The sequence below is a fragment of the Asparagus officinalis genome, chromosome 4 (genome assembly GCF_001876935.1).
Source record: "Asparagus officinalis chromosome 4, Aspof.V1, whole genome shotgun sequence".
Taxonomy (NCBI): Eukaryota; Viridiplantae; Streptophyta; class Magnoliopsida; order Asparagales; family Asparagaceae; genus Asparagus; species Asparagus officinalis.
Genome location: NC_033797.1, coordinates 111,263,908 through 111,275,863, shown reverse-complemented (window position 1 = coordinate 111,275,863; position 11,956 = coordinate 111,263,908). Strand labels below are relative to the sequence as shown.

At 38.4% G+C, this 11,956-nt stretch overlaps 2 protein-coding genes across 2 annotated transcripts; one reads left to right on the top strand and one right to left on the bottom strand.

The window, feature by feature from the left end:
- LOC109839159 lies at window positions 6,695-8,108 on the top strand. The gene is made up of 5 exons (XM_020407587.1): window positions 6,695-6,837; window positions 6,904-7,089; window positions 7,342-7,569; window positions 7,783-7,983; window positions 8,084-8,108. The coding sequence occupies exons 1-5, from the start codon at window positions 6,695-6,697 to the stop codon at window positions 8,106-8,108; spliced, it is 783 nt and encodes a 260-aa protein (XP_020263176.1).
- Window positions 8,965-10,101, bottom strand: LOC109839157 (glutamic acid-rich protein-like). The gene is made up of 2 exons (XM_020407586.1): window positions 10,000-10,101; window positions 8,965-9,558 (listed from the first exon to the last, which is right to left on the bottom strand). Exons 1-2 carry the CDS (start codon window positions 10,099-10,101, stop codon window positions 8,965-8,967), a joined length of 696 nt encoding a protein of 231 aa, XP_020263175.1.

Here is an 11,956-nt window from a genome sequence, read left to right as displayed (position 1 = left end):
CGTCAGCTTGGACGATTCTGAGTTTGCGATTGATTTGATCGTGTTGCATATGTCTGAATTCGATGTGATTCTTGGTATGGATTGGCTATCTTCCTACCATGTGAGTATCGCTATCTTCCTACCATATGAGTATTGGCTGTTTTGCAAAGACAGACAGTTTGCGATCATATGATGGATCTAAGTTAGTGGTGGTGACCTCCTGAGGCAACTAGTTTGTGGAGTCATATCTGGCATACGTCGAGGAGGTGATATTACGGGATCGGGACGCAGATTTGAGTGAGATGCAAGTAGTCTCTGAGTACCAGGATCTCTTCCAGGACATACCAGGATTACCTCTTGTGAGAGAGGTCGAGTTTTGTATAGAGTTGCAGCCAGACACCACACCGATTTCCTGAGCTCCTTACCGTATGGCGCCTGCTGAGATGAGGGAGCTACAGATCCAGATTGATGAGTTGTTATCTCAGGGCTTCATTTGACTGAGTCATTCTCCGTGGGGACCACCGGTCCTTTTTGTGAAGAAGAAGAACGGGAGTATGCGATTATGTATAGATTATCGCGAGTTGAACAAGGTCACTATCCGTAACTGGTACCCATTACCGAGGATTGATGACTTGTTCGACCAATTGTATGGAGCATAGTGTTTCTCGAAGATAGATATTCATTCTGGTTATCATCAGTTGTGAGTTCGGGAGATGGATATTCCCAAGACCATTTTCTTGACTCGATATGGGTCTTTCGAGTTTCTTGTCATGCCATTTGGGCTGACCAATGCACCCGCAGTATTCATGGATTTGATGAATTGGGTTTTTTATCCTTATTTGGACCAGTTCGTGATAGTTTTCATCGATGATATTCTTATCTATTCGAGGTCGGAGGCCGAGCACGAGCAGCATTTGAGGTTAGCATTGCAAATATTGAAAGATCACCAGTTGTATGCTAAATTTAGCAAGTGTGAATTCTGATTATCAGATGTCAGATTTTTGGGCCATATTATTAGCTGGGAGGGCATTGTAGTAGATCCGACTAAGGTAGAAGTCGTACTTGATTGGGAGCCACCGAAGACAGTTACAGATTCGTAGCTTTTCTTAGGGCTAGCAGGCTATTACAGAAAATTCATTCAGGACTTCTCGAGGATTGCCACACCGCTTACACACCTTACTAAGAAGGGTGTACAGTTTATTTAGAGCATAGAGTGTCAAAAGGCATTTGAGACTTTGAAGACTAAATTGACTTTAGCACCAGTTTTGGTTATTCCTAGCAGTGATAAGACTTTGTTGTCTATACTGATGCATCCTTATTGGGTCATGGAGGTGTATTGATGCAGACCCAGAGAGTTGTAGCTTATGTTTCGAGGTAGTTGAGGACTCATGAGCAGAACTACCCCACGCATGAATTGGAGCTAGCAGCAGTGGTATTTGCACTGAATGTGTGGAGACATTACTTGTACGGAGTACAATTTGAGCTATTCACGGATCACCAGAGTTTAAAATACCTCTTTTCTCAAAAAGAACTTAATCAGAGACAGCGTCGATGGATAGAATTTATTAAGGATTATGAATTTGCTATTCAGTACCGTCCGGGAAAGGCGAATGTGGTAGCAGATGCATTAAGCAGGAAGCGTCATCGTGGGCTAGCAGCTTTGAGGTATTCACTTCATCGGGATCTTAATATCCTTAGTCACTTTGATTTCAGGCCAGAGATTGGTGGGAGCCGTGTGTTTTTAGGAGCTTTATCTGTATAGCCATCTTGGAGAGATAGAGTGGTCGAAGCTCAGATAGAGGATTCTTGGATTCAAACCCGTAAGGGGGAGATTTCTAAAGAGTCCAAGGATGATTGGACTATAGGGATAGATGGAGACCTTCGGATGAAGGGCAGAATTGTTATGCCGAATAATTTACAACTAAAGAAGGAACTTTTTGATGAGGTGCATCGTAGCAGATATACAGTGCATCTAGGCACGACGAAAATGTACAAGGATCTGAAGAGACATTTCTGGTAAAGTGGTATGCGCAGAGAGATTTCAGAGTATGTGGCTAAGTGTTTTACATGTCAGCAGATTAAGACAGAACATCAGAGACCTGCAAGAACCCTATAGCCTTTACCCATTCCCGAGTGGAAGTGGCCAGATATTTCCATGGATTTTATAGTGGGGTTGCCTAAGTCAAAGAAAGGAAATGATTCTATTTGGGTTATAGTGGACAGATTGATTAAGTCTGCACATTTCTTACCAGTGAGGACGACTTATACGGCAGATATGTATGCGAGGATCTTCATTCGGGAGATTGTTAGATTGCATGGAGTCTCGGAGATGATTGTATCAGATCGGGGCTCAGACTTCACATCTCATTTTTAGAGGAGTTTTCAGGATGCTTTTGGCAGTCAGTTATCATTTAGCAGTGTTTTTCACCCTCAGACAGATGGTCAGACCGAGAGGGTGAATCAAATCTTAGAGGACATGCTGAGAGCGTGCATTATGGATTTTTAGGGTAGCTGGGAGGATCACATCCCACTGATTGAATTTACATATAATAACAGTTATCCAAGGCTACTCAATTGGATGGCACCGTATGAAGCTTTGTACGGGAGACCTTGCAGATCACCCATATGTTGGGCAGAGCCAGAGGATAGTCTATTGATTGGTCCAGAGTTAGTTAGACAGACCACGAAAAAGGTAGCATTGATTCGAGAGTGTATTTTTGCAGCCCAGAGTCGGCAAACGAGCTATGCAGATCAGCGGAGATGACCTTTAGAGTTTTAGGTCGGAGACTTAGTTATGTTAAAAGTATCACCAATGAAGGGCGTTCAGCGTTTCGGTAGACGGGGGAAGCTTGCCCCGAGATATGTTGGTCCTTTTAGGATCATCGAGCACATTGGAGCTGTTTCTTACAGGTTAGACCTGTCAGCATCGATGTCGAGTGTACACGATGTTTTTTATATTTCGATGCTTAAGAAGCATCTGCGAGATGATGATCAGCAGAGAGTGATTGACTCACTAGAGATTGAGATTCAGGATGACTTGACTACCGTAGAGATTCCGGTATGCATACTTGCTAGAGAGAATAAAAATCTTAGAAATAAAGTCATTCCATTAGTGAAAGTTCAGTGGAACCGGCAAGGAGACGAAGAGATTTCTTGGGAGCACGAGGAGGATGTTCGTCGCGACTACCCGCACCTGTTTGGACAGGTATGATTTTGATGCTTTGATAATTATCATTATCTATGTTGTTTAGACACATTTATATTTACCTTTAACACTAGAATGGGGATATTGTCACCTGATCCTTAATCATTTGAAACATATGGTATATACATAAGGGTTTCCTTGTTTGGATTATTTCGCTCGACGTACCAATTTCGTTTAGTTAGGGATTTAGGTGAGAATGTTTGCATTCTAAGTTGTTAACTTTAAATATCATTGTGCTAATACTATGAGATGGGTGCAGAAGGTTTTCTATGTAAAACCCTGATAATTTTTTAATGATATATTAATATGAGATTAACTATGATATGTGGATATTTAGTATGATAAATATCATTTAATGGTATATGAGTATAATACCATGTGTTTTGAGTATGAACGAGTTCCTACATGAGAGAGAAAAGAGTCGAAACATGCAAAATGACCAAACTCATAAAAAACTGGAAATGCCCAGTCCGGTCGACCGCCATGGTCGACCGCAGCCGGTCGACCGCGAAACCTGCAGAGAATTTTTTTCCTGTTTTAAGTTGGTTTCGAATTTCTAAACCTATATTCGTTTTCCCTGATATATATATATATGAGTTTTTTCACGTTTTTCTCAGTTTTCCTAAGAACCCTAACATCCACCAAACCCCTCAAACCCTAGTTTGATTTCTTGGAGAAGATTGGAGGCTTTCGAGCGAGATTTTTTCTTAGTTTTTGACTTTTAGAGTGGAGATCTCTTTCAACCTTGCTTCTAAAATGTTTTTCGACAATCTCAGGGGAGTATCATCTCTGCTAATCCCCCTCCCAGTTTTTAAAATGTTTTTAAAGAGATTTAATCATATTTTGTAGAGCCTAAATGACTAGAATGAACAAAAGACAACTCGTTTGTATTATATGTATAAAGATTAGGTCTTTTTATGCTAAAAAGGTTGAGAACAAATTTTACAAATGTATTTAAGATCTGAAGATGATTTTAAAACGTGGTTAATCTAAAGAAAGAAGTTTGATTCATCGTTTTTAGCTTTTATGCATGTTTTAGGGTTTTGAATATAAATATAATGCATAAAATCATGGTTATATATGTTGATTTTGTTTCCAGATATTTCTATCTGCTGTAACATGTTTATATGCAAGATTCATCAAGTTTTTACCATGTTTGAATCACAAAAAAAACACGATGTGAACACGATACACACAAAAATCTAGAAAAAAACTAGATTTCGGGCTCACGGTCGACCGTCACGGTCGACCGCGTGCAGGGCAGAGACCTGGGTAGTCTCTGGAGCCCGTCGCGGTCGACCGTCACGGTCGACCGTCAGTCTGATATTGGCCTGTGTATGGTTTTGGCTTGATTTCGATTTGTCGAGCGTTTCTCTCAACCTTGTGATCATTAACTACAATGTTAAAACTTGTTAAACACCTGGGATGATGGTGGACTTCAGATGTGGACTCGCACACCGAGATATGTGCACTTAGGCTTGGTTTGGGTTAAATTAACACACTTTTGTCATAAGTTAAATTTTATAAATACACATGACTAGTATTTGATCTTTCACGTATCCAGAAATAGGAAGATAAAACATATTACCGCAGAACGATTGAGTAAGAGTATTACAATAATATCGCTATTACATGTATCCGGAATAGGGAGATAGTAAATCCTATTGTCGCAGAGCGATTGAGTAAGAGCATTATAAGAGTATCGCTATAGCAAAAGATGCTGCACACATAGATATTTGATCAGTTGTAAGTTTTACTTCCATGATAGATTACTCGTGAGTAGGGTATTTCCTTTAAGATTTTGGCACACCCGTTATGGACGACAGTTATATTCGTTTTGGTTTGGTTGACATCCTCTTATATTAGAGAAGGCTACTCGGATGTAATTCGAGATGATGTATTTATTCTTTATGTTGGAGATTTGAGTATGTTTCCTTAACTATTTGTTTTTCATAGAGAGCTATATGAATGATATGATATATGTAAGTACTGACTCTATTTTCTTATATATTCCTACCCCTTCCCCTGGGGAGAGGTACTGATGATCTCACTAGCACTTTGACGCTCGTTGTTTCCCCTCTTTCATGCAGCGAGTCTGGCGTACGGAGAGTCGCAGGTTGATGGGACTTCTTAGTTGTCCAATTAGCTACTTATTATACTTTGAAGTTATTGCAGAACTCCGCATGTTGTTAATTATTTTCAGACTCTAGATTGGTATTTTAGTTTAGAGTTGAGAGCTTTTGTGAGACTTTGTTTATTTGACTCATTGTATTTGAGATCCATTTTATACTTAAAGATATTTCTATTTTATTTCAGTTGGATGCTTCTTCTGTGTATATCTAGTGTTGCCTCTTGCTATTTTTGCCTGTCTGTACCTTCACCTATTTATTATTTCCACTAGAGAGATAGTGATTGTGATAGTGAAACATGTTGTAGTATGGTAGTTGGTGCTTGGCAGGTTTGACAATCCGGGTTTCATCTGGGACTGCAGCCTTGTGTGAACCCTAGGGCGTCATATGTTAATATAGTGTGTTCCAGTTCTGAAAAAAATAGAAAGTTATTAGTGGAATGTAAGTAATTAATGACTCTTTATAACATTGAGCTTTGTGTGAAGTAAACATATTGATTTTAGGTTTTAAGGTAAAGTCGAAAAACATTTTAAGTGTTTTTTCCCTTCATCTTTCCAAAACCCTTTATGCGCTTTAAATCCCTTCAATTTCACCTCGTAATTGTCCTCATAACTGTCAACAACCCCAAACGGCCGCCAAATACTTGATGTGCACGGTGTTGTTATGCGTTAATGCTATATTCTTCCTATCATGAAGTGCATGTTGGATCACAATATTTACACTTGTTGTATGGAGATTCAAATGCAAATTTTTGATAACATGGAGTGTCCTACATCTTAAAGAAAGCACAAAGTTATTACTGATTTATATGTAAACAATGAACTCTAGTAAAAACTGGGATTGTGTGATATAAAAATTGTTATTTCAGGTTTCGATGCACAGTCGAAAAACATAGTTGTCATCTTCGATGGTTATACGTTAACTCTTCATCTTTCATATTAAGTTTCAATGAGATATGTTATCCTTCACGTGAACATGTTAACTTTCGTGTGATCATGTTAGCTTTCATCATAACGAGTTAACTATGCATTTTGTCTATTAAATTCCACTGCTCTTTTTTAATTTATACGGAAAATGGTTAATTTAAAATATCAGAAGATTATGTTATACTATAGTGTACAAGATATCTCACTGGTTGATTAATTTGTGCAGCAGTGATGCCTCTTTGAATGAAGAATATTGTCATCCTCCTCCTCAAGGAAATGCTTCTAATTCAGAGAGAATATAAAATGATTGCCTGTCTGGTGAGATTGTAATGAGAGCTGATGATATTCTCAATAACACTTTTAACATTCCTCAATGGTGGCACACAACATTAACTAAAATCGGCCAATAATTTAAAACTGTAAATGATTTGAGACTAGCTTTGCAATACTATTCCATGACGAAAAAGTTTGACTATGAATTTGTAAAGAATGAACCTAAACGTATCCGAGTTATTTGTCGATATAAGGAGACATATGGATGCCCTTGGATGCTATTTGCATCTCCTGTTAAAAATAAAAAAGGAATTGAAATCAAAAGGTTTGTGAATGAACACAGTTGCAGACAACATACTAACTTGTCAGAGCAATAACGAGCATCTCACAGATTCATAGCAGCCCAATTACGACCTGTCTTAAAGGTTCGACCTGAAATCCACCCAAAAGATGTGCAAAAAGAGTTCCTCACTCGATATGGATTGAGACTTGAATACAGTAAGATATGGTGGGGCAAAGAAAGAGCGCAAGAGGCTATGTACGGTTTTAGTTATGAGTCTTACGATCAATTAAGATGGTAAATTTTACAGTTATCTGTTTAAATGTACAAATTTTGATCGTAGTCGCTCCACCCACAATGTTATTAGTTAATTTATCGTGCAATATATTTCCCTTAGATGCTTCATGTTAATTTTTATTAATATATATTTTAGCTGTCACCGTGGACTGTTATGTTTCATGAAAAATTGTGAGCTTTTATGTTAATATATATTACCCTTATGTTCCAATGTATTATATTTATGTGAAATGTGGTCACATTGTTGTATAGGTATGAGCAAAAGGTGAAGGAAACGAATCCAGGAAGCTACATTTGCATCGACCAGAATGAAGGAAAGTTCAGAAGACTGTTTATATGTTATGCTGCTTGCATCATTAGTTTCTTAAATGGTTGTAGACCCCTATTATTTTTGGATGAGACCTTTTTGAAAGACAGATACAAAGGCACGTTCCGGAGCGCTATAGCATATGATGGAGACCAAGGGATATTTCCACTTGCGTATTGCATATGTGATCAGGAAAATATTGATAATTGAAGATGGTTTCTTCAAGGCCTGTGGTCCATACTGTATGAAAGGTCAGACCCATACTATCCTCCCCATCAGTTGGTTATTATTTCTGATGCCGACAAGGGGATCCGAGAAGTGGTGAGAGAATATTTCCCTAAAGCAATTCACTCAAGATGTGTTCTGCACCTGGTTAAAATTTTTAGATCAAAGCTAAAGGCTTTGGGAATGAAGTCAAAGGACACTAAAGTTTTGGGGAATTTGCTCCAATCAGCTTGCTATAAATATACTATTGCGGAATGGAACGACTACATGAAGGATATATATGAGATGTCTCCAGCTGCATATAAGATTGCAATTAACTACTCGCCAGAGCATTGGGCAAATGCATTCTTCCCTGGCATTAGGTACTGCACTCAATCATTATGAGTGAATTTTCCCTTCTGTAGGTTAACTATCGCTGATATATGTTAACTATTTGGCTTATGTGAATTTTCCCTTTTGCAGGTTAACTATCGCTGATATATGTTAGTGTTTACCAATATATGTTAACTTTCATGTAGTTATGTTAATGTTCCCTACTAAATGTTAAGTCTTGTGGCTATGTGTTAATCTTATTATATATTGGATGTTGGTCATACTTTCTATTATTTTGATGTTTGCAGATATGATCATATAACCTCTAATGAAAGCTTACATGTTCTAGCAAAGTTTAACATAAATGTGCATAAGTTAACATAATTCCGGAAACGTTAACATATAACAATGAACAATAACAATTTCTAGCAAAGGTTAATATAAATGGGCATAAGTTAGCATGTATCTGTTAACATAAACATGCATATAGATACATTAGTTTACATGAATTAAACTTATTGATGAGCTTTCTGATCGCAAAACTCTGAGACCCATCTGTTCTCCTCTAGTGTGAGCTTTGCCGCTACATGATGGGGTATTCTAAAGTTGTGAACAAAGGTTCTTTCACTATCAACTAAGCGTATGCTAAAATCATCAACAACAGGAATACCATTGTTCAGCAACTTCAACAAAGACTCCTCCTTCTTGATTTTCCTGTTCTTTTAAAAATCCCAAGTGCATTCACCATGTTTGCAGTAGTATCTGATTTTTTTTCCTATCATCCTCCTTGTGGTGTGAAATTGTAATTATATCTGGATGGGCTACCTTCTTCTTTTCTTCAATGAAAGGGATTCAGACTAGCTGAGATCACGTCCTGATTCTGGTACTTGGTCCCCTTGTCCCCTTGGAAAAAACTTTCTTCGATCTCTTTTGATAAACTTGTAGCAAGTCTTTCTCCTCCACTTTCCTCTCCACCACTTTCTCTACACTTCTCTTCTCTTCTTCCTTCCCTTCCTTAATCATCTCCTGCTCTATCTCTCTTCCTCTTTCTCGTCTACTTTCATCTCCTGCTCTCTATCTTCCTCTTCAAAGTACTCCTCTCTATCTTCATCTTTCTCAGATGCCTCTGTATCTTCCTCTTTATTCTCTTGCTCTCTATCTTCCTCAAACAACTCTTTCTCTCTATCTTCCTCTTTCTCGTCCTCCTCTTTATCTTCCTCTTTCTTCTCCTGCTCTCTCTCTTCCATCTCTTCCTCTTTATCTTCCCCTCCCTTCTCTTCATCCTTGTCTTGGTCAACTTTATCTACCTCCTGCTCTGCTTGCGCTACATCCTCCGCAATATGAGAGGCTTTCTTACCAATAACGCACACATCATGATAATTGAAGCAATCGACATTGTCACCCTTGTCAATGCTATCAATACTACTTTTCCTCTTCACATGTGCATCTCTTGTATGCCTATCACTCTTGGATATAATAACCTCCACATTTTTCTTCAGGTCTTCGGGATCAACCGGATCAGCAGTTCCTTCGTAGAACTCCAATTTTCTATTCAGCCTATGTATCTCCTTAGAGCAAACATCCCATTGAAGGCGCTTACCATGCTTTGTGGCATGGAGCAATTTCTAATATAATTTGCCAGTATTCCTCCAGAACTGAATTTGCTGATCACTGGTCAACTTCTCTACTTCATCTTCTCTTTCAAACGCATCCCTGATATGATGGGAGAAAATCTGAAAACATAACCATGTCCCCATTACCATGTAAATCCACAAAATTAAGAATAAAAGTTATGAAAAGCTAACATGTTAATCTGAAAACTAACATGAGCACAACTTCATGAAATATAACATAAAACGTTAGAAGTTATCATGATTGTTAAGGAAATACATGTACTAACATGATCATTTACATTGGGCACTAACTTAACATGAAACAATGTAATTATCTTGTACAAAGAAACCAAACATGAAACAATGCAAATCGAAAATGAATTAATGATGAAGTTACAAAATTTCAACCAATATAAATGTGGAAAAAATCAGTAAATGGTTATTGATGCTTACATATCCTACGGATGAGCTATTTGGTCTGCCCTTCACCCTCGCTTGCTTCTCATCCTTTACCTTTTCTATCTTCTCCTTCTTCCTCGGCAGTGAAACCACCATATCTTTACTCTTAGATGATATAGGCGGAATCCTTTTTTTCCAAGACGAGCACTAGTATTATTCTTCCCGCTGGGCTCCCTTTGAGGGTATTTCTCACCCCATGGGCTGTTGGTTGAAATTGGTTTATCCTTAATCTTAATGTTTATTTTTTTTCCTTGGAGATTATTGTCTCCCTCCTCAACGATCCATCCGTCCCTCCGACCCTTACCCAATTGGTCAACGGAGGCTTTCATCTCAAGTTTAGGGCTGGTTTTTTAATGCCTGAAATCTCATAGTACCATAGCTGTCAAAATAGAAGCAATAAATATTTGACATAATTTTCCTAACTGTCAAAACACTTTGTTCAACTTCATTCTAAATAGCTAACTTTCAGAGTTAAAAGGTTAACTTTCACTATTACAGGTTAGCATTCATGAGTACATGTTAACTTTTACTTAAACATGTTAACTTTCAGGTTTCCATGTTAACTTTTATGTTAACATGTTAATTTGTCACCATATCATGTTAACATTCAATCTTGAACATGTTATCTATTGCCTGTAACCAAAACTATTAATAACTAAAACAAATGTTAAACCATATATGAACATGCAACTTTAAGGGATGAGCGGCATGCATCCGGGTACGTACGTAACCCCTGGCTTCCTCAACCCTTCAACGGCAATTTGAATGCCTCTCTTCGTCTCGTCAAAAATAAATTTACCCCACGTAATGTTCTTCACTCTCTCAATACTATCTACATATTGAAACAACTGCCTTGGGATGCCTTGTGAGCTATTCGGGCACCAAATTATTGAACACTGGTACAAAATCTGAAGAAGCACAAAATCCTCAATGTCCTTATTATCACTTGACTCAACAAGTGTCTCCAGTAACTCTTCAACATATTTTCTCATGCTACCAGCTTCTTCTGTAGCCTTTGCCTTTGCCTTTGCCTTTGGCTTGTCCTTCAACATTTCTTTCTTATCTTCAAAGTACTCCCTCCAAAGCCAGTTGCGAGGGTCTCTATTCCCATAGATCAACTCTCCATCAATAGGGATGCCCGTGTGAGTTTGCACCCACTCTTCATCAAATTTGACTGAAACTAGAGACCCTATTTGGGGATCGGGAAAAGAGAATTCATCAGTTTCGACATCATAATGACTGGGCACATGTTCTAGTGCCCATCGATCACGTGCTGGAGGTCCGAAGAATACATAGTGCTCAAAGTTAGTGCCCTTGTAGGCATCCTAATGCCACTTTTTTATTTTTGGTTGAAGTTTTTGCATGAATATACAATACGATCCGAAACATGCACTAGGCCTTAGGGGTGGGCAAAAACCGAAAAAAACCGGTTCAACCGAAAAAACCGTCCGAAAAAGCGGACCGGTTAACCGAACCGGATTAAATGGATGAGAAGACGGCTCTAAACCGCCCGAACCGGATTAAACCGGTTTGGATCCGGTTTGAACCCCAGAACCGCCCGAAAAAATCGACCCGAATTCTCTAATATAAATAGTTAAAAATCCCTAACCCTGTCTCCATTTCTCCCACAAAACCGCCCTCTCGCCTCTCCTTCTCAAAATAAGCTCCACAAAATAGAAGAAAAGTCAGAGCCTCTATTCTTCTCAGTAACTTACACAAACAGCAGTCTTTACATCCATACATTATCGAATTTATGCAGGCAAAGTCAGAGCCTCTATTCCTTACATATAAGGCTTTTCTTTGACCAGATATCAACACTTTTCAACACAGAACAGAAATACCAATGATAATACAAAAATAAATATAGAACTAGAAGTATGCAAAGTGGTCAACAAGGCTGTTGTATATAGCATGATGAGGTTTGTTGGTAGTGTCGCTTTATAAAGGTAAT